Source organism: Dermacentor albipictus, chromosome 1 (assembly GCF_038994185.2).
Source record: "Dermacentor albipictus isolate Rhodes 1998 colony chromosome 1, USDA_Dalb.pri_finalv2, whole genome shotgun sequence".
NCBI lineage: Eukaryota > Metazoa > Arthropoda > Arachnida > Ixodida > Ixodidae > Dermacentor > Dermacentor albipictus.
In genome coordinates this window covers 428,326,465-428,349,734 of record NC_091821.1, presented here as the reverse complement: position 1 = coordinate 428,349,734, position 23,270 = coordinate 428,326,465, and the positions used below count along the sequence as shown (strand labels likewise).

At 46.4% G+C, this 23,270-nt stretch overlaps 3 protein-coding genes across 9 annotated transcripts in view; 1 reads left to right on the top strand and 2 right to left on the bottom strand.

Moving 5' to 3' along the window:
- Nucleotides 1–409: 409 nt before the first annotated feature.
- Nucleotides 410–22,582, bottom strand: Mob4 (MOB kinase activator 4). 6 transcript variants are annotated; one of them, XM_065426056.1, is made up of 8 exons: nt 22,064–22,305; nt 21,608–21,755; nt 21,188–21,250; nt 20,986–21,086; nt 20,622–20,673; nt 16,911–17,077; nt 10,270–10,381; nt 410–1,707 (listed from the first exon to the last, which is right to left on the bottom strand). In XM_065426056.1, the coding sequence occupies exons 2-8, from the start codon at nt 21,665–21,667 to the stop codon at nt 1,585–1,587; spliced, it is 678 nt and encodes a 225-aa protein (XP_065282128.1). In that variant the 5' UTR covers nt 21,668–21,755; nt 22,064–22,305; the 3' UTR covers nt 410–1,584. The 6 variants fall into 6 exon arrangements, with proteins under 6 accessions (XP_065282128.1, XP_065282135.1, XP_065282118.1 ...); XM_065426063.1 differs by having other exon boundaries at nt 20,631–20,673; XM_065426046.1 differs by lacking the exon at nt 21,608–21,755 and having other exon boundaries at nt 22,187–22,528.
- Nucleotides 5,780–7,901, bottom strand: LOC135897396 (piggyBac transposable element-derived protein 4-like). The gene has a single exon (XM_065426013.2). It carries the CDS (start codon nt 7,693–7,695, stop codon nt 5,926–5,928), a length of 1,770 nt encoding a protein of 589 aa, XP_065282085.1. The 5' UTR covers nt 7,696–7,901; the 3' UTR covers nt 5,780–5,925.
- The window catches only part of LOC135897407 (putative sodium-coupled neutral amino acid transporter 11), a 67,354-nt gene continuing 66,358 nt past the window's right edge, over nt 22,275–23,270 (top strand). For both annotated transcript variants that reach the window (XM_065426034.1, XM_065426027.1), the window contains exon 1: nt 22,275–22,413. In XM_065426034.1, coding sequence (XP_065282106.1) covers nt 22,363–22,413 — 51 coding nt within the window. In that variant the 5' untranslated portion in view covers nt 22,275–22,362. The remainder of the gene's footprint in view (nt 22,414–23,270) is intronic.

The window sequence follows — 23,270 nt, the reverse complement described above, 5'->3', positions numbered from 1 at the left end:
GTGACGCACCAAAATTATGGCCCCTTCAACAGGGCCACTTCAGAGTGCTGCAACAGTGGCGAAGAATCGTTAAAGATAAAATTCAAGCTCCAAGGATGAGCATCGATGCTCATCCTTGTGCTCCAAGGATGAGCATCGTCAAAAAGGTTTCATTATAGCCACTGCAGTGAGCTTCATATTGTAATAAAGCTTACCACTGCCTTACACGACTTCTGAAGCACTGTACAATGACCATTCGAAGGCAGTTTTAGAGTGCTAGCAGTGCTCGGAGGCAAATTTCTATTGCAGGTTTGCGACAAATTTCTCTTGTCCCAAAGCCACTTGTACGAATTTCCATACATTTGCATCTTCTATGCAGGTCGTGTAAATATTTCGAAGAAGCACGGTAAATGTTGTTCAGACAAAGATCCACACCTCGAGCACGATTTTATTGTGCCACGTATGTCAGTGATAAGTACTATCCTTTAGCACAACTAATGGTAACCAATGAAATTGGCTAATGTGTTTCATAGTCATGAAATGAAAAAATTGTGCACTACTTCAAGGACTAGGCTAGGGTAAACTGTATTCAAAATCAAAGCAACTAAATACAGACATAAAACTGCGGAGCTGTTAAATACCACCTTCTCAATTACAATATGCATATCTAACACAGATGGCCATTGCTGCGCAAGAGACACAAGCACGTGCAAAATGAGCTTACAAGACAGATATGTGCATAGACCCAAAACAGCACACTTAACACTTGGGATTCGCATTTCAAAAAAGAACACGTCTTCTTTTTACAGCTGGCTACTAAAAGGCTATATCCGCAAGCCCATGTGTTGTTAGTCTGGTATCACGTAACTACATAATCCAACTGCAATGGCAGATCATGGTTTTCGCATATGAGAAATGATATTGATGATCGGGAGAGCAGAGGGGGCTGCATTTTCAAGATATTTAACAGTACGAACCAGTCTCTGCCTGACCACAAGAACCATCTCACTGGCACTACTGGATTTCTTTACAGGTGTAGGGAGAAAATAAATAATAAAGCTAAATACTCATATATGTCGACAAATCTTTTTTTAAACGTGCTTGCCACATCATCAAATGGACATTTCCACACTCAAGAAGCAACAGTAGAAAGTCAAGGGAGAGGGAGTAGAGAAAGAGGGTGCATTTGCACCCCATACACAGCACAGCTTTCCCAGAATTGTCTCTCGTCTTTGTGCAGGCTACCAGACGATAACTATATTTCCATGCAACACAATCCGCGCAAGCAGTCACTTCTGTCACCACACAGAAACCATGGCACGCCTACGCTAGTACACAGTGCTGTGGATGGATGTAAACAGCTAAAGAAACTTCTAGAGCACAAACACACGGCACTAGTGTGACAGAGATCAATATCAGTCCATGTTGGCGAGGGCGTGCCGAAAGAGTGGAACATGCAGAAGTGACCGCTGAAACAATGCTATCGGGAGAAACGCACAGGGACAAAGACCAGGCGGCCAGCGTCCGGGCCAATGGGAGCGAATGTCTGCTGAGCAGGAAGATCGGAGTGCGTGTTCTGCACTACTTGTTTTTGACAGGACCATCTCAGGCTTCACTCTCTCCAGCGGTGAGTTCCTCGTCAAGGATTGGAACGATGAGATTGTCCTTCGACATCAGGCTATACTTGGTCACAAACGTGGTAAAACGACGGCAGAGGCAAGTCTGCTTCTGCAGAAAGAAGAATAAGCAGATGATCAGAGCGGTGCCACTTGAGAATGCAAGCAAAGAATCGGTGCAAAACAATATTTACATTCCTAAACATTTGCGGTAACTGCACAGGGGCATTTCTGGTGTGCACAAGAGACGAGATGGCTGACTGAGCATTGTGAATGGGCCTTTAGTGAGGCTGCATTCCTTCTACTGCTTCGAATACAGTGGAATCCATTTACATTTCCATAAAAAGTGGCCTTGTATTAGTAGTTCGTTATATAGACTCGCTCTTAAAAATGCTCAAAAATTAACCACACCAAAGCTGGTGCCAGTACTTACAATTTGGCAGCACTTTGGTCCAAAAACCAGATTTTCAGTGTCATTTTTGTTCCCGGTGCCTTCCTGCACCTAGCCACAAACTTCCGCTAGAAATGTCTATCTAGAGAACGTAGGTAGGTAGTGCAGTGCCGTGTAGCTCTTTCAAAACAGCACCCAGTTCCGATCACCTGTCATTTCGAAACTACAAGTGTGCCCGCCATTTTTTACTCGAGAGCTTGTGGTATAGCGTATTCACTTGCATAATGATCGCACCCCTGAATTTTGTTATCAAGCTTCTTTTTTTTTTTTTCCCCTGTGATCCCACCTTCAATTTGCCGCAGCATGTCATGTGCCAAGTCTAGCTAATGATGATCGCGTTTACCATCTGTCGAATGCTATGCGAATGACTCTTCAGACATACCAAGCAGTCTGCACACGCCAAATATTCTTAAGCAGATGCCCCATTTCATTCCTTTCATCACTTTCCACACTTCCAGGGGGGAAAAAAAAAAGCTACAACCAAACTTGCATTGGCTTTATTATATGTAGGCCTTATAATGGTTGTGGTCAAGAAGAAAAATGGCGCCTTTCGATTCCTCTCATATGCAGTCATGGGCATGCAACAAATCGCAAGCGGCAACGATAGTAGCCACGTTTGCACTGATATGTTAGATATATATTTTCGAAGTCGAAAATATTTTCGAAGTCTTTCGAAGTTTAAGAATACCGGTACACATACGTTTTTTGCAAGTTTGTCGTTCTATATCTACCCTGGGTAGAGCATTTTCATGTCACTTTGCTGACAGAGTCACGACAGCTCGAAAGAAACAAGGCTGCGACCGAGTTTTGAAACTAGCATACGAATTCACGAACGTAAACAATATTGATAATGACAGCGATGGCTTTTCGGAAGTTTTAGAGAAAGCGTTGACTATTGCATGTTTAGGCACTAAATGTAACATAACTGTAACGTCATCATAATATCCGTAGGTATTTATCTACATAAAAGTATATAACTTGTAATTGCAAGATATAATATCAACCGCCTTAACATCGACTAATATTTTTAAGGTGAAGCAACCATGTGCTTTCTATAGCCTTTTTTTTAGGCTTGCAAACGTGGTCGCTGGATGTGTACGTCGCTTCAAGTTACAGTTAAACCTGGATATAACGAAGTTGACAAAAGCTCGCAATTTTTCGTTACATGCAGGTTTTCGTTATATGCAGGTTTCGCGTGAAGGCTCGTACGAATGATGCAGAAACGAAACCAAATAGCTCAATATATCCGCGAAGGTGAACTCACCCTTCAAGCATTTATTTTAAACAAAAAAACTGCGTAATTTGCGCTTGCTTCTTCGGCACAAGTGACGGCACAATACGCCGCTCCAAAGAAGCTAAATTGTGTAGAGCTCCTTCATCGTCGAGCGAGCCGACGAAACGGCGCATAACGTCCATTGCGTTCATCACCTCCTTTGCAGAAGGCACGTCACACGGATCTGCCTCACAGGCACCATCATCACCGCCATCGGGATTTTGCACGCTTTCAACTACTGCTGCATCAGACATTTCTTCTGTAGCCACGGCGGCGTTGTCGGCAAACAAAAAGTCAGTCAGTTCAACGTCGTCGGGTACACCACCGTTAGTGCGTAGCTCGTTCCACGCTTCGGCCACATCGGACGGAGTAGAAAGGTCTTCCTCCTCTTCCTCGTCGGCACCAGCCCGTGCGTTTTTGGCTATTCCGGCCTTTAAAAAGCAATTCGCGATAACTTCTGCCCTGACCTCTTGCCAGGAGGCAGCAAGCATCTCGACTGCTTGATAAATGTCGATTTTCATCTCCCGTTCCAGACGGATGTCGAGAAGTATCTTCTGGATTAGTCGGCACCGGTAACAGCATTTAAAACTGTTAATGACCCCTTTGTCCAGGGGCTGTATTAGAGACGTGCAGTTGGCCGGGAAGTAATGCAGTTCGATGTTCGACAGCTGCAGGCCCTCGACGTGGTGCGCCGAGCAATTGTCCAGCAGTAGGCAAACTTGACGGCCTTGCCGCTTGACGTCCTGGTTAAATTCCTTCAACCACTCAGAAAATATTGGCCGAGTCATCCAAGCTTTGGAATTCGCCACATACTTCACGGGCATACGCTTCGTCCCTTTAAAACACCTGGGACGGGCACTTTTGCCGACAACTAGCGGGACTCGCTTGTCTGTGCCGTCGAGGTTGGCACACAGCAGAATCGTTATGCGGAGCTTGCTCTGCTTTCCACCGCGGCAGTCATCGCCTTTTAACGCTAGCGTGCGGCCCGGAAGCATCTGATAAAATAGAGCCGTCTCGTCGGCATTGTAGACATCAGCCGCCTCGAAGCGACTCAGGATTCCAGGCAGCTCGTCAGCCACCCACGAAGCAGCAGCATCGTTGTCTACGGAGGCAGATTCGCCGCTGATTACTCTTCCGACGACACCATGCCAGCTCTTAAATCCCTGCAGCCACCCGTTGCTTGCCTTGAAATCATCATGGCCCAAGATACACGCAAAATCCTTTGCCTTCTGTTGCAAGATCGCACCACTTATGGGTACATTTCTGGCTCTCGTGTCCAAAAACCATGTGAACACTGCCTTGTCCACATCAGTGTATGTGGACAGCTTCAGTCTTTTTTTCTTCGAGCTTGTTCCCGACTCCACTGCGTTTCTGATGCTGTGTTCCGCACTCAAAATCGTTGATAATGTGCTCGCTGGAATGCTGAAACGGGCGGCAACGTCCTTCTTCTTCTCGCCCGCGGAGACAGCATTTAAAATTGCGAGTTTGTCTTCAAAAGACAGAACTTTTCGTTTTCTGGCAGCAGAACTCATCACAACCAACCGACGACGTAGTTAGAAGCGGAAACGCACGACTACACGCCGACAGGCAGGCCTAGCACCTCCAAAACAAGTCGGACAAACCAGTACCAGGGCACAGTTGACACACGCACTCGTGCAGAACGCAGGACAACACTCAAAATGGCGAATGCAACGCATCCATAGAGAAAGAAAAAAAAAGTGACGCATGTCGTTCGTCATGGAGTGTCGTTCGTCATCGTCCCTCTCCCTTCCCGCGCCCTGGCAATGAAAGAACCGGCTATCAGCGTTGCTTTTCAAGTGAATTCTTACACATAAGTGCGTCTAAGCCGTTGAAACAAATAAAAATCACTAAATAAGAATGCTTGTCCTCAAATCTATACGAAACGAAATAAATCTGAAAGAGAAATCAGCTGCCGATACCAATGCCACCTGGCGTCACGCTAGACAAGCAAAGCCTGAAAAGACTGCTACGTTAGGCACGGAGCGGCGCTAGTTGCCGCCATCATCATCATCATCGCTAACTTTGCTCGGTCGCAGCAATCCCTGGCGTTCGCGTAGCTGCTGGCTCCTTACAATATTAATATTCAATAATCTAGAGCATTTCTTCGGCCGAATTTTCCTTAAAAGTGCAAAAAGTAATGACTGATCAGCTTCGGGAGTTCGTTACATCAAGGCTAACCGCCACAACGCGTTCGTTACATCAAGGTCGAAAATACATGGGCTTCAATGGGGGCAGCGTTGGGGAATTCAAAAACTTCGTTAAATCCAGGAGTTCGTTACATATAGGTTCGTTACATCCAGGGTTTAACCCCTTCACCGTTTTTTTATATCAACGAATTTCTCCACAAAACTGCTTATTTTTTTTATTCCTGATTTCGATTATTATTGCAATAAAAAGCATGTATTCGATCTTAAAAAAATATTTAAAGCAAACACGAAGTCAAAGTAGCATATTCAAGTTTATTGTTTCTCAGAAAAAAGAAAAGGAACTTTCTGCTGGTAATGAACAATAAAAATTAAAGAATGACCACAGCCACCGATTTCTTAACTCTTTCACTGAGTTGTGGTGACAAAAAGTTGATTGCTTCACCGAGGAAGCATTGGGACGGTGTGGTAAATCTCAAAACAAGGGATCACGCATAGCGGTTTGTTGCAGCTCTTGCACCAAAATCGTGTTTCCTTCCTAATTTTCCGGCCTTTGTCTCCTTGCTTTTTGCAGCAAATGAAGCATTTCCTGGTTGGAGTTGCCTTGTTTTCGGTTGGAGGGATGTAAGCTGGAAAGTGCCTCTCTTGAAGTCGTATGGGATCAAGTACGCCAGAAGGCCGGCCACGCTTTATCTTTCGCGCGGGGTCGAGGTACCTATTGAAGATTGCTTCAATAAGGGCGAGGCGGAAGTCGAGGTGGTTCATCTTCCCTCCTTCCTTTTGATACAAAACAAAGGAGTTAAATGTCAACTCATCAAGCAAGTGGCGAAAAATCTTCTTGTAATATATTTTCTGCCGTTTTCTGGGGACAGGGTAGTTCGCCAGCATCTGGTCTGACTTGTCGACACCGCCCATTGTGTGGTTGTAGTCCCGCACGATGCTTGGCTTTGTCACGTCCCTCCCTTTCGAGTCTTTGAACGTCTCCATGTTTGCGCTGTGCACAGTGCTCAGGACAGTCACTACTTTTTTGTCGCGCCATTGGAGGGCGACACACTTACCGCGCTGGTAAGCTTGGATCTCTCCCTTTTTCAGCTTCTGTGTGCGGAATTCGGGAGGCATGTCTTTTCTATTTGCTCTGACTGTGCCATAGACATCTGTGCGGTTCAGGAGGAGGAGGTCGACGAGCTCTGGTGACGTATAAAAATTATCTACGGTCAGGCAGTAGCCTTTGCCTAGCAAGGGCTCCAGAAGCTTCATCACCACTTTCGTTCCCATTGGAGACGTAGGGTCGACATTTGCTGGTGTGCCGAGGTTGGTGCCTTTTCCTGTGTAGATGATAACATCCCACACGTACCCCGATGACGCCTCACAAAGCATGAAAAATTTCAGGCCAAATCTGGCTCTCTTGAGGGGAATGTACTGTACCCAGCCAAGCCTTCCTTTGTAGAGCATAAGGCTTTCATCAATGGATATGTCTCGCTCCGGTACGTAGGCTGAGCGATAGTTCTTCAACAACCGAACCAGAAACGGCCATATCTTGTGCAGCTTCGGCTGCGGGTGACTGCTAAGGTCGCTGATACTGGAATTATCAGCAAAGTGCAGCATCCGCATCAGGAGCTGAAACCGGTTGCCACTCATCACCTCTCCGAAAATAGGTGTGAATAAGAGCTTGTTCCTGGACCAATACCAATCCTGTCGTGGCTTCTGCACAATTCCTTGCAACAGCAAGAGACCAAGAAACACCCACATCTCCTCCTCAGTCACCGGCACCCATTTTTTGACGCGGCTATGCTCACACGGACCGCAGCCCTTCACCTTCTCAGCAGCATTGCGGTTAGTTTCTTCGACCACCATTGAAATGAGTTCATCATCGAGGAAACGCTGAATATATTCAAGCAAGTCACCAGGCGAGCTTATAGTGAACGTCTTACCGGGAACTGCCAGAAAAGGAAACCGAGGAGGTCGTGTAGGAATGTTCGTGACGTCGATCTTCATCCACTGACGCGCGCTCGCAAAGTTCGCTTCCGAGCAATCATCTTCTTCATCAGAAGAGCTGCTGAGTACAACATCATCACTGTCATCCTCGCTCCCTGAAACAATGTACACATCAGTGTCTGAATCACCATCGTCTGACGAAGATGACGACGAAGAAAAGCGCCGTTTCCGAGAAGACGGGCCAGCAATACACGTGTCGCCTCCACTGGATGCCATTTTAAAACCAAGGTTGCCCTACGAAAAAAAAAGTTTACGCGGTTGAAGAAAAAGAAATTAAGCGGTCAGTGCTGCCATCTGTCGAGTAAAAATGCAAGCTACGCCACAAACGTGCGCCGCTCGTCCGAAACGCTGGAGGGAAGAACGTATTCAGCGCGGACGAGCTACACTCGTCCAAAACGGTTTGGGGATGGCCTGGCAAGGACGAGCACAGCTCGTCCAAAACGGTTAAGGGGTTAACTGTATTAACTTCAGTCACGCTTTGGTTGTTCATTTTTCCCGATTGCGCCCAAAGCCGAAGTAGCCAAACCGTGAATGAATCGGCGCAGCGGGTGTTCCGGAGTGCTATCCGAGATTTCTTCGATCGCGGAGCCAGTGACGCAACGTGCCACACATGCAGTAAGTGCATGTGTACAGATGCGTTTACTTTCGCTATTCGCTGCTCCATGCCGTGATGGTAAGGTGCTGACAAACACGCAGGTCGATGGTCGCACGATACGGTTAAAAACTGGCCGGGTGTACAGTACACAGAAGGGCACGAAGTGCGCAAGCGGTACTCCGAATCAGAGCAACATGTTTGATCAGAGTCGTCCAAACTAGAGTCGGATGACGAGTGCTTCCCGCTGCCCAGTCCATAGGCGCGCGCAATCTCTACTGCTTTGAAACGGATGCATTCGGCAGTTACAGGCAGCGATCTTACACGCAGCTCCCGGACAAACTACGCAACCTTGTCTTCCAGTTCTGCAGTCCGCGCTGTGATCCGTCCATGAAATGACGTTTTCGTTTGGTTGCTGCAAGTTGTAATACGTTGCTTTTGCCTCCACCACTACCGAATGCTCTTTTCGTATACTCCAAATTCGCACTGTACCACCAGGTTGCCGTGGACTTCCGCGTACTCAATCGCCTTTTTCTTGAAAGCGACGGTGAATTGACGTCAGCTTCCGCTCATTTTGAAACAAAATGTGAAAAAGCAGCCTTTAACCAATATAACTTTGTGACAATAGAAACGCAAAATGCCGGTGCCACAATCTCGCCACGCCATGCTGCTGCTGATGGTGGCTGTTTACTTCATCTGCCCATTGTTGCAAGACTTCCATAGTTTTTCCGCCAATGTCCAGTATATAAGACGAGGGTCGACTTTTCGCAACGGTTTCTTGAAAAAAAGTTCCACTTATATTCCGGTTTTTACAGTACTATGAAAGACACCGTAGTCGTCCATGCCCACCCACCGCTACAAAAGCGAATGTTACCCTTTTCATAATAGCATTGTTATTTTTTCCATAATAGCTACCGAAGAAAAAATGGCGCAGGCGCAGCGGTCAACTTGTGCACACCACGGATCCCCGAATGTACTATTGCATCAGAGGGCAACGCGCAGCTCTCGCGATCTAGCAGCGACACACGTAAGTACACGGCACGCAAAAATTCCCCGATGCACATGCATAGCATCGAAGGCACCAAATGCGATTGCTTCTCAGTTTGATTTTTTTTTCTCTCTCCCCAATTTTTTGGCTGCCAAGTTGGGGGTGCGGCGCTTACGCGGGCGCATCTCTTACACGAGTCTATACGGTAATGCTAAAGAGCCACCTCATGGAGTCTGTGGAAGGCAATTTTTACACCATCACAAAGCAGTCAGCTTGCACAATTTTTCCAAAATTCCATTCCATGACATTGTGCAAAAGAAGGTTATCTGTGGTTCTCACAAAGACCACACCGCTGCTATCATTTTCCCATTCTGCACTGAAGCCACAATGTATGCATGGCTGGAAAGAATAACAACTTTACTATTCTCTTTTCCGAGTGCCAGATGGTGCATGCATCATGTCACACAGGAACAGTTTGCTGAGAAAAGCCAGTGCATGCAAGTTTTCCTCCATCCTTCCCATTGGCAGGTAACACTGAGGTGCTGACATTGCCCTGTCTTCGGTATTGGCCCAGTTTAAAAAAGCGGAATGAAAATTTTAGGGTGCCAGAACCACGATCTGGTTATGAGACACACCGGTAGTGGTGGACTCCAGATCAATTTTGACCACCTCATATTCTTTATTGTGCACCAGAGTTTATATACACGAACGTTCTTACATTTCATTTCGACTGAAATGCTGCGACTGCAGCTGGGATCAAACCCGTGGCGTTGGGCGCCACAGCCCAACTGCAGTGCGGGTGTTGGTCGAGTTTACCCAGTGACTACCTTTAGGAGCCGCCGCCGTCAAACGGGACAGGCCGTAAAGTTTTTTGGCTGGAGTACAACAAATGAGTCATGCCACCACTGCCACACACATGACTGCTCATGACTGCCACACACATGACTCATGACACGACTGCTCGCTGTACATGGTCATGTTGTACCAGCTGGTAACAGACTGCAAAACCCCAAATGATGTATATAGACAGCCAGCTAACTGCAAAATGCTTCGCCTAACATCAATTCCCCCACCGCGTGGGATTTGCACATTTTTTGTTAACTATTAAGTTCATCAGTCTCTAGACTTTATCACCACCACACCATTTATCGCAGCTCATGCAAAAATTAAAAAGAAAGAAAGAAAGAAAGAAAGTACAATAAGCTCCTACCTCAAACTCATCAAATGTGGCTCTGTGATGGTAGTATGCGTGAGAGAATATCCGGTACACTCTCCGACACACAGAACCTAGCTTTGCTACCGAGGAATCCTTGATGCTAACTCTGTAAAGAACAAAATATCAATCTGTTATGAGATCTGAAATGTGACAGGCTGGCAGCAAATTCTTCTCTCTACACTGAAACAGGAGCATGCACAGCAATTTTCAAACGCACGGCTAATGAAATGAATAAATGGAAAATGAGGCACCCACCCAATTGTAGCAATTGCTATGATTAATCCTCTCCACCTTGCGGGTTTCCACAGAACCATTACGTCAAACGCTTGCCTTTGCTTCGAGTTGTTAATAAGTTAGACTTTACCCTACCATCTGCTAGCCACCTGGTTAGATTAGATGGTATAGCAGCTGCCCCGGAAAGGCAGTGCTCCCAGGTTCGAGTCCCGGACCAGGATGAATTTATCTTGAACTGCAACGCTTTTCTTTTGAGAAACCCTTATGGGTTTACTTTGTAGCAATCGCTACGGTTGGGTGGGTGTCTCATTTTCCCTTTATTAATTACTTCTTTTCACTTTGCAGGTTTCCACAAAACTACAGTGGAACCCCGATTATCCGGCTTGGGACTGCGAAAAAGCCTCATAAAATGCGGGCATCGTAAAATCCGAACATAAATTATGCCTATAAATATACTACTTATTTCGCACGACGGATTTACAAGAAACTTCAATGTAAACTACCAACATACTCTGCAGGGCTTGGAAACCCAAATTACCAAAAAAGTAAATGTGACAAGAATTAATGCTGCGGTACAGGTACCAATCATGCTTTAATCAAACGAACCTTTACGGCACTCCACTGCCCACTGCCGCGATTCCTGCCAGCTGGCGCGAACTTTAAAAAAAAGTCGCTAAGTTTCTTTTGGACCGTGTTTGATCCGTGAACCAAGAGCTTTCGCTCAAGTTGGGCAACGTCCAAAAAGAGGTCCTCTGTGGCGTCGCGTGAACAGATGAAGTTCCGGATGCCGTTTATGTGCCGTAGTACCTCAGCGAACATGGTAGGCACAAACACAACATCTGTGGCATCGTCGTTGTCCTCGTCCAATATCACAGCGGTGTCGGCACTAGGCAAAGCCTCCTCGATGGCATCATTCAGCGACACCTCGCCGCAGATTGCAACGTTGTCGTCGGCCTCCACATACTCGGCGAAGGTCGTGATGAGGGTTAAACCCTCGAAATCGTCGTCGGCAAAGCCTGCATCGGCCTCGAGGTTGTTGCGTCCCCAGCAGAGGAGGCAGTCTCTCGCTTAAAGCCACAGTTCTTGAACGAGTTAGCGATTGTGCTTCGTGACACTGCGTTCCACGAACTGGCAATAATATACATGGCGTCGAGCACAGTGATCTTTTTTTCCGACTTGCTGCGCTCCATAACCGCCAGCCGACGCTGCACTAACCGTTTCCAGGACTCTTGCTTAACGCACTCAGTGATGCCAGCATCCAGCAGCTGCAGCCGGCTTGTGCAGTTGGGCGGAATAAAGAACAACCTTTATGTTCCTCAGGCTGGACGTATCGGGTGGGTGGTACGGTGCATTGTCCACAAAGAGCAATATTTTCCTCACCTCAGCACCCATTTTGTTATCCAGCTGCTGCAAAAAATTGCTGAAGAGCGAAGACGCCATCCACGCCTTTTTGTTGAAGCTGTAGCTGCACGGCAGCGTCTTCAAGCTCTTAAAGCACCGTGGCTTTGCAAACTTTCCAACAAGAGCAAGGGCAGCCTCTCGGAACCGTCCTCGTTAGCACAGAATAGTGCCGTCCCACGCTCTTTACTACGCTTGCCACCATGACAGCTGTCACCCTTAAACGCAAGGGTTTGCTCGGGCTGCATGTGGTAAAAAATACTGCTCTTATCGGTGTTGAAAACATTGCAGAGCTTGTATGCAGCAATCATCTCTAGCAGCGACTTCATCCACTCGTTCACCGTCGAAACGTCCACACAAGTGCTTTCTCCACAGGAGCGGCTGTACACAATCCTGTTTCGTTTTTTAAAGCAATCCAGCCACCCGTTCGATGCCTGAAAGTAGTCGATGCCCAGACGCAATGCCACAAGGTCCGCCTTTTCTTTCAGAATGGCGCCATCAACATTGATTGCAGAGCTCCGTGCTTGATGCAGCCACTTGACGAGAACTTTTTCTAACTTCTCATGCTGTCCTTCTTTTGCTGCTTTCACCTTGAGCCCGAACTTGTTGACATTCTGAAAAATCACCGCTTTGTTTGCCAGGATCGTCTTAAGCGAAGATTCGGGTATATTAAGGTGCCGGTCAATGCTGGCTTTCGTGGCTACATGCTGCTTTTCCGCTTCCTCCATAATATTCAGCTTATCACCTAGCGACAGAACTGTCCGCTTTCGGGACATTGTGCGTCACGTTGCTCCACACAACTCAACACCTCCACTTAACACTGGTCACTAGGATTACGATGAAGAACAGGTGTGATAAACCTAGGCCTCTCCGCGCTACCCTGTTGACGATCTCCTGCTGGAAAACTGGAAGGAGAGAAACGCTTCCCCAATGCGACGAGAGGTGATGCAGCCGAGAAAAGAGGGAGAGGGAGGGAGGGAAAACTTTTGAGTCTTTCGAGAGTTTCGCGGTTACGAAGTCTCCGTCGTCTTCATCTTCTTGGCGCTGGCGACTAGAGACTTCTCTTCAGCAAGGGTGGGCCCCTATTCCAAGGCTCCACTGAGTCGCGCTGCATCGCTCGCGTGCTGCACTAGGGCCCTTTGGGCTGTGAGCTCGCTGCTGGTGAGCCGACTCTCCCATTGCTCCGCACTCGGGTGTTCGTGTTTGTGGAATGCTTTGTTGCATTCGCACTCCCAGGTGATGTGGTAGAGTGTAGGTTTGGCACCGCACCAAGGGCAGGTGGCCCTGTATTGTGTCGGAAACATCTTATTGAGCACGTGTAAGTTGGGGAAGGAGTTTGTCTGTAGTCTGCGCCAGCTGGTCGCTTCCTCCTTTGAGAGGTCTTTGTGTGGTGGCAGATATCTAATTCTAGTTCCTCTATGTAAGTTCAGGGTCTCTGCGTATCCCCCCACGCAAGCCTGTAGGTGGGTCTCCGGGGCATTTGACCACCCAGCTCGGAACGCTTCACCTCGAGCTAGGCTGTCTGCCCTTTCGTTCCCCACTATGCCTACGTGACCCGGGATCCAGATTAGTTTGTGTCGGGGCTTTTCCTTCTCGGCGGAGGTGGCTCCGCTGAGTATTCTGAGGGCAGTTTTGCTAATTCTGCCTCTCGTGTAGTTTCTGCACACCTCTTTTGAGTCCGTCAGTATGTTGAGAGATCGGCCTGTTCTATAACCTTCCGCTGCCGCCAGCGCTACGGCAATCTCCTCGGCCTCCGCTGTGCCAGCGACCTTTGCTGTGGCATACGTGATCGGGTTTCCTTCCCTATTAATTACTACCGTCGCGGCCACGCGTTCTCTTCCGTGTGGATATACGGCGGCGTCCGTGTATACTGTATTGTCTAGCTGGGCTAGCGTTCTCCCAACATATTCGGCCCTAGCTTTTCGCCTGTTTTCGTGTAAGTTGGGATCCATATTTTTTGGCAGTGGTCCCACATTAATGGTTTTTCTGAGGTGGTCCGGTACGTCCGCGTATCTGTCTGTCAGTCCGCTCGTATCCCGACCCAACCTCCTCAGGAGCGCTCGTCCTGTAGGGTTGCCTCTGAGTCTCGCGGTTTGCATACCCAGCAGAGCCTCGGCGAGCTCGCTGAAGGTGTTGCTGATGCCCAGCTGGAGCAACTTCTCGTTCGACATGTTTCTCGGTAGACACAGAGGGAGAAAGTGATTGTGGAGAAGAAAAGGCACTATTTCAACACAGCAAGCATAGCGGACGGCTGCTGGTGGGGAAGCAAGAAACGAACGATGAGACGAGGCAGGGAAGAAAGCTGCGCCGGAGTGAACTGGTCGAGCGGTGTCAAGCGCTCCGCATGCATAGAAACGGAGCAAGGAACTAGACCCGCTGCACTTTTCTTTCGTCCACCGTTTTGTCCCGCGCTTTGCGAGGGTCGTCGTATAACGCGGGTCAGGCGTAAAATTGCGTCGGATAACCGGTGTCTTTAATGCGTTGCTTCTATGGGGACTTCACCGGGACTGCGCTAATCCATCGTAAAACCGGGGTTCCACTGTATTGTGTTAAGCACACGGCTGTATCACATAATTTAAAAGGGCCCTGAAACAACCTTTTTTGAAACCTGAGCCACACTCTGGACGAGTGTGATGTCTTTCCAAGAACATAACTACTATGCCAGAACAAATTTTTGTAAAACGACTTATTAATGGTAAGACCATTCCCGCTGAATTAGTTCCTCTTAGCTGGGGCAGTACCATAGTTCAGCAGAATAAGCGGATGCTCACTCATACTCCTTAAATATTTTTGCAGGTTATGCAATCACTCATGCTCCTGTGAACTCACACTCACAGGAACTCGCCCATGTTTCTACTCATGCTGCCTCATACTCACCAACAGTCTCACCAATTCACAATAGCTTCTAGTCACATTTTCCAGCACCCACTCACACTCATACTCGTGCTCCAGTTACACTCGCTCACGTTCATATGCGCACCCACTCTAAATCACTGTAATTGAATTTCCTTTGTACTCGCGTTAACTGGCGCTCACCCCTGTTCATTCACAGGCTCTGTCACTCACTAATGCTCTATCCCATGTCTAATAAGTGGGGAGCGAGCGGTGTCCCAATCACACTGCCAGCATCTGCCTTCCGGAAAGTAATGGGCAGCCAATCTCAAAGGCCTCGATTTTGAGTACGGTAAATGCCAGAAGCCATCCTGGGAGCCAGAAACACGTCATAATGGCCATGTTTTGGACATTACCTAGGCGATGGCAATGATACCTTTCTTGCACTGTGAACATCTTGTGCAGCGTTGCTGTTCAACAGAAGTGAGGACGACAATCCCAATAAAGTTTTGCTGAACACAAGGCCTATCGGCAGCCCAGTTGTGAAAATGAAAAACTGATGACAGTGCTGAGAACAGTGACTGAAAAAGACAGTGACAGTGACTGAAAATGCTGATAAAACAAGTTTTGCAGCCACAAGTCAATGCACACAGTGTACAGTTTAACTCATTCTGACGTGACAAAGGCTTGATAAAAGTCCGAAACCTAGCATGATTGCTCACTAGTACTATTGCCAAAACATCCGCAATATCCACAAATGTGAGTCATCAAGAAGAGGACAATTTTGGAAAATGTGCATAAAATGTGCATGATGCAGTTGTTCACACGAAGAGAGAGAGAGAGAGATTTGGACACTGAATTTCTCTACAAGGCACTAGAGGCAACATTTGTTGCTGCTGCACCAACACAGCAAAACATTAAAATCTGCTTTTTCTAAGGGCTAAAACCACGATCTGATTATGAGGCATTCTGGACTCCACATTAATTTTTATCACCTGGGGCTCTTTAACATGCACCTAAATCTAAGTACATGAGCATTCTTGCACCTAGCCCTCTTTGAAAAGCTGGGATCGAAACTGCTACCTCGAGCTCAGCAATAAAACGTCATAGGCACAAAAACCCGTCAGATGGACAAATTTAGTTTCATTTTAAGCGAGTACACTTCACCGTTAGTGTCATTTGCAATATGTCACATGGAAAGATTTAGTGGCACTAGCTGAAGTGCACTAACCAGCGAGTGCGTTCAATGAACTCACTTCAAAGCGCGGAAGTGTGTAGCCTCAATAGCAGTGCTACAAGAATAAATAATTGCTCAATGTACAGCCATACATCTCCTAAGACCACTTTTTCCATGATCTCAAATTTTATGAGCCCGTGACATCAGTGAAGACAAAACAAGCTTGAAACATTCATTTCTGGTACCCGTCAAATCGTCTGACACTGAGTCCGACATTTTGATCTTCTGGATATTGGATATGTTCCTTGCTTGAGTTGGCTCAAAAGAAATCAATGTGTTAATAAGATTATAGTATTTCTACTTTTGACTGTTCTTGTAAATAAGTATTTTCTTTTCATAATAAACCAGTAACCGTTTTTAATACAAACTCAAAATGCTGAGAATCATATCAAACCCTATGGCTTCATAGATTGTCAATGCCATCAATCTGGAATGACATATCGTTTTGCCGTCCTGCACAACGCCACTAAAGTAACACTCAGCGAGGCAAAGAACACTTGCTCAAATTGCACACATTTGCCCATCTGACTTGGGTATGAGCTACTGTAGGTGTACTAACAGAGCAACCAAGATAACAATGTTTCTTCACTGGATGATACATAGCTGCTTCTGTAGTTTCGTTATATAATATGTCTAGTTTCATTTTACAGAGGTAGATTACTGTGTTTGTTTTAGTACTTGATTTATTTTTGGCCATACTTTTTCGTGTTGTCACCAACTATACATTTAATGAAGTTCTCTTAAGAAAACCACATTTACTGAAAATTTTCCTTCTTGTACATGGACCTTTAGTATCATGTGATCTGCAATGGCGATAAATAATTAAAGTGTAAGCAGTGGCACAGAGCAAATAAGTAGTGGTATAGAGCAAATTATACACAGTCCAATTACACACCTGTCTAGCTAAAGCACAGCACATTCTGAAGTTTCTTACCGGCTTGGAAAGTACTTGTTGCTGTTGAGGAGGCATGCAGCTCCATCAAGGGTGTGCCGCGTGTAGTCAATGGCTGGACACTCCTTGGGCGTCTTGTGGGCAGCGCAAAGGAATATCCACTGTTCCGTGGCAGTCATTTGGGTGCAGCTGTCTGCATTGCACTCAGCCTGCAACCAACCAGCAGTGAGCTACAGCAAAGAACACGGCCAACAGTGGCGCACATTTAGACAGAACACACACAGACCTTCCTGCTGCTTACAAGCAAGGCTCCCAAAATATGGAAGAAATTATGCAGATCCCAAGCAACGTGGGAATCGATTAAGCGAAGCTTTCTGTGCCGTTTGCTTTTACTGATGATAATTAGCAGTGATGTTGATGGCAAATGTTTCATTTCTTCAACGTTTTGTCTAACACGAGAGTGGTGAGTTGATGTTAAACATTACCTTGCGTGCCCCACTGCTGTTTGTCTATGTAGCACACAAAACACAAAGGGAGAGGTGTTTGCTTGAGGCGTTGTTATGCATCATATTTCATAACCTCCGAGTGTTGAGCATTGTCGTTGCCTCACATGGCACATCGCATCATGGCAGAAACATTGAAGTTGAATTGGATTAAGGGGCTGTACGAGCCAAAACTACAATCAGATCATGAGGCAGGCCGTAGCGGTGCACTCTGGATTAATTTTGGAACTGTGGTGTTCATTAACATGCCCCTAAATTAAAGTGCGCGAGCATTTTTTTAATTTCGCCCTGATCGAAATACGGCTGTCTCGGTCAAATCCGTGACCTTGAGCAATGCCATAGCCGCAAAGCTATTGCGGCGGGCACAGATATGTTGATTTGATGTGCGACCGCTTCCGTTGTGTCGCCTAGACCCTGCAGTGCACTTTAATTATTGCGGATCTGCTTCTGCACGCCCTGCGTAAGTTCTCTGCTAGACATATTTGCATGGTTTTATTTTTCAGCAATAGCAGTGACGCACTGCACCATACCTTGAACTTAAGTTTCTCCAGCATTTCCTTGCCTTCTCATGTCACTCCAGCTGCTCACTCACATCCCAGCTGCCGTTGTTGTTCACACATTTACTAGGTGTATTCCGATGTGCCAGACAACACAGGAGACGATGACGATTTGGGATTTTTATGGCGCAGCAGCCGTGCAGGCTATAATGCACCAAGCACATGTTCTTTGAATTAGCTTGTTTGTTCAAATGTGGTAAAATGGTGTAGATGGCCCAGTAAAAATATAAGAACATGAAATGTGCTACAGTTCTTGTCGGGTTCCTGCGGATTTTAAATGATTAAAAGTATCTTCATATGGCACAAGTGGTTCATCGCTCAATAAGAACGAGGGATGGAAAGGGATTCTCTTTTCGTAAAAATTTTAAAAATATCTTTGTCTCCATTTTGCTAGGCTGGGACATGTTATTAAAACGTGTAGCATGTTTAAAAATTCACTGCAGTGTTAGCATGTTGGTTCTGGTTTGTTATTTATTAGGCAACTATGGGTCAGCCTCGTGTGACTAATTCTTAAGCGACATAAGATTACCTCGTAAAATCTTTGTTGGTGGTGACAACTGTGCCATTCTTGTAAAACAGATTTTATGCAAAGAAGCGTGTTATGTTCTTGCTGATCCCACAGTTTCTGCTGGTGTTTTACAAATGTTATTTTTAATGTGGCTTTATAATCTTGCCAAGGTAGACCAACATCATGTAGCTCCAAATCGTTGGTACGGGGCATAAAATCTACCCTTTCATTATTGGGGATCGCTACATGACTAGGAATCCAGCAGAAAGTGACGTCTAAAGCTCTCTTATGACATTTGGTATATTGATTTTATATTTTCTTCAGTAGATTATTTCTAGATGGTACCTGAGATGCGAGAGCTTGAAGAGAGCTCAAGGAGTCACTAAAAATGACAGATTGGTCATTTTCTCTTTTCAGGATGTCTTCCAAGAGCTAACGATATGGCGTAGAGTTCTGCAGTAAACACAGTATCCTGACTTGCAAGTCTCATTTGTTTTTCATATTAGTTTGACCTGACTGCAGTGCCTACATTATCATTGCTTTTTGATCCATCTGTAAAAAATTTCATGCATAAATTATATTCCGATTCTATTTCAATATATTCACTTAGTAAAGCCTCTCTTGGTGAAGACTGTTTTCTGTTTTTCGTTAACCTGAAGTTGCATTGCTTACGCTTCATCTTTCAAGGAGCAAAAGAAGGTCCATGTTGCAAGAATCGTTTTCTTAGCTCATAACATACGTCCTCATTTAGTTTTCGGTACCTTATAAAAAAGGAAGGAATGACTGCTAGTTTGTTGCTAAAATGTGTTTCAAAGCACGACGTTGTAAATAGTAGTCTACAAGGATGCGTTGAACAGGACGGTACCCTCACTATGTACATGTTTTCAAGAAGTCTTCCGTGTTCCAACTGGTTAGTTTCTGCATATAAGCTTTGTATGGGAGACGTACGGAACGCACCGGAACACAGACGTAGTCCGAACTTCTAATGTCGAGTTTCAAGCTGAGCCATACACAAAACATCCACAGTCCAATTGTGACCGGGCAACTGCATTGTATATGCGAAGCAGACATATTCTATCTGAACCCCATGATCGGTGGGATAGGAGCTTTATTAGATTGACGGACCTGAGAGATTTCTGTTTTGCATACATGATGTGTGCTTTGAAGTTGAGCTTCTTGTCAAAGATTACACCAAGAAATGTCTGTTCATTCTTTACTGTGATTTGTTGTCCTTCAATATGTAATGTTGAGCCTGGTGTGAGCCTTCGGTATTGACTGGAAGGTACTCATATTTTTTTTTTTTTCTGCGCAAAATTTAAAACCATTTTCATTTACCCATCACACTATAGAGTTTACGCCCAACTGGAGTTGGCGCTCACAAGTAGCCATATTACAAGGGGAGCAACAAAGTTGAATGTTATTGACATATAAATACATTAAAGAAGATGGAATAACTGCAGTTATCGAGTTGAGCTTCACTAAAGATAGTGTAACACTAAATACTCCACCTTGTGGCCCTCCATTCTTCTGTATAAAACACTATGAGCAAGTTGCTCCAAACATCACCTGAAAAATTCAGTCCTCCAGATAGCCTTTGATTATACCAAGCATGTGCCCTTTTGTTCCGTATCTGTGCGAGTCCATTAACATGCCATGTCTCTAAGTCGTACCATGCGCTTTTGATAACTCAAAGAAAACAGACGCAATGTTGTCTTTAATTGAAAGTTTCACGGATTCTCGTTTCTAATCTAATTGGCCGATTGTACTGCGATTGGCTCTAAAGACACACTGGTACTGATCACAGCACAGGAAACAACACATTGTGGGAGAAGAGCGACAAAGAATCCAGTGATATCGTCCTGGATGACAAGTGACTGGTTGCATGCAGTAAGTTGCAGCAGATTTGGTGCCCGTCTCGCATGTTCAAAATAAACACTGTATGATCTTCAAAAGATAGGTACTTTTTCTGTTGTTGGTTTATATTATAACCAACAATATTTGTAGGATATTATTTTTTTTTCTTTCTGGCTTTTTGATTTTCATGTGTCAGCTTAGATTCGAATAAATACAGTGCGTTGCAGTTTTAAGGTGAAGAACCAGGTAAGGCGTGCAGAAAGACTTTTGACGAAAGTGTTAGTGGTAACTTGCGTGCAATTAGATAAGCCATTTAAAAACAACTACAAACCTCACATACCTGCAGCTTGACTGCAAGACCATTCAACTCCATGCAGAACTGCCTGTAACGACAACATCACAACACGTTTACACAGACCAGCAGTGGTCGTTTCTGAACGCCAGGTATACGCCACAACCAATTCAATTACCATCTGCTTCTGACAACTGAGCCGCAATCTCCATGATTCACTCAATACAAGACACATTTAAACCAATGAACGGAGTACATAGCTCGGTACAAGACTGGTATTACCAGCATCCATAAAAGTACATAACAGCATCTCTTTCTCTCGGGGACTATTTCTAACCAACAAGAAGACAGCAAATGCAATGCCTACGCGGACCCACCCCGTACGTTTAGGGAGCGAACATACCTTAGATGCTCGTACTTCCACACTCCTTCGTCCTGGCCATCGGGCGGCGTCAAGATTTCATCGACATTCGCAGGGTCCTTCCGGATCGCTTGCTGAATGAACTGTTCACCGGAAGAATATGTCACCGCAGCGTAGGTTAGTACCAGTAGTCGATCGCGACTCCGTCAAACGCGACCAACTTTGAACGCACGTACGAACATACCTGTTGAACAGCGAGTGTACTGTCCATTTCGTCGAACGGCTCATCCGGCCAGCTTGAGAAATTCTGGGCAAAGAAACGAACGCACAAAAATTAGTCTAGGTCACACGAAACGCAATCGAAGTACAAGTTCACGCGGCATTTCGAAAGGGCAGGTAGAAATGGAAACACTGCAGCGCGCTTTATGATCGGTGAGACAGCACTAGCGAAACTGTCGATGAGCAGAAGGATTCGGCAAGCTAGTTTGTTTAGAACGTTACCCAAAGAGGATAATAAAAGGAACAAATTAATCAGCTAGGCCTTCGATCAGCCCAGCTGACGTGAATACAGGGCAACAGGTAAACAACAAATCGTCACGAACAGGCTAAACATTCTACATGCTCATAATGTACTGAAGTGGGGTTACAAAAATAAAACTGTCACCTCGGCTTTTGTTCCCGGTCGATTCCGCCGAAGAACACCCGCACTGTCAGCCATCTTCATGTTGGCGAGTTTCAACCAGCGTTAGTGGCGTTTGTGCGTGCGTGCGCTTGTTTCGCTGCTTGCGCTCGTTGCGCCACCTGGATAGCATCTATGGATGCGCGGACCCGTGTATATGGATAGAGCGCATCCCCTGCTCTGTGGGTTTTGTGCACTGAAACACTAGTTTATATCGCATTCATCAAAAATTAATCAAGCTTCAATATTTCAGAAATATTATCTAAGCTAGAAACATTTTATTCGCCTTCAATTGTAAAAAAAAAATTTAATTGTGAAGCAATGTAGTTTTAGTACGACACTCCCTTACACCTAAACTATGCTTCGCCGTTCCCTTTTAGATACTGTGATCTTTGCACGCTAGCGCCGCCAAGCGGGATGCTGAGAAAGCTATATACGCACCATCTGTTGCTCTAGCAGCCGACAAGATATCCGAGCGAGCGGTAATACCAGTAATACCGGTAGAAGATGCCTTGCATGCACCACTGAAGCCCCGACTGCACGACGAAACGAGTCGTGTCACACCTTCGTGTAGGCTGCTAGAGTCGCGAAGCGCAGCACTCTCTCCTCGTAACGAGTCCCGGCGCTGTGTTTGCAGTACGACAAGCGCCGCATATGGATCGCGCTGCGGCAAGCCTGGCTTGAAGTTCATCCACTGCATTGGTGTGCGCCCGCCGTCGTAGCGACGCAGTCCACTAGTCATGGCAAGCACGGAGAGCACCTACATCCTCGACAGGCGAGAATCAGTCAAGGTGAGTGAGAAAGAAATACCAGAAAGTGGGTCGGGCGGATTCGTGGCCGCGCGGCCGGGACGTGACAGCCGCGGTCAGCTGTGCGCGCACCGCAACAAGTGCAACTTTGCTCTTTGCCAAGCACTGCCGCACTCTCGCGAGAAAAATCTCTCGAACCTCGCTTAAAAAAAAAAAAAAGGAACTGGAGGCGATGCTCTCGTAACCTCGTGCACGATTTTGCGCGCAATGCGCAGAGCTCTTATGCGACACCGTACGTAATCGTCGCTTTGCCACAGATGTATTGATCGACGCGTCCAGTGGCCAAACAAGAGTATCCGGGCGACCTTCGACATCTTGGCATCACGCATATGTCGCTTTCTAAGGCACCATACGTCATTCACGGCCTTTTCAACATGTGCGATTAAGGCACGCCCATAAAGGCCTGTGCGGGGAAAAATTAACGTACAACTACAGCGCGCGCCGCGCACTCGACGGCGATACAGGCCGGCAGCCGCTCGCCTCTTGCAATTAGTCGAAGGAAATGAGATGCCACAAATGATATCGCGTTTGCTTTCGGCGGCGCAAACCCTTATCTGCAACCTTCGACGAGACTAACGTGCCGAAACGCGCGAATCCGCCATATAATAGCGCGCTTAATTCGCGAGAACTGTCGATAAGACGACCATTAATGCTGCGTGCTGTAGAGGCTACGCCGCCCCGGCTTGTTGCGGCGCTGGTTTCGATCTACCGACCACGCTCGCCCGAGCGCGCGCGCTTTGGCGCCCTGCCAAGTGTGCGGCGATCGGCGAATCAAAAAGTTCGCGAAGCTGATACGGATCGCACCGACTCGAAACATTTCTCCGGTGCCGACGCCCGCA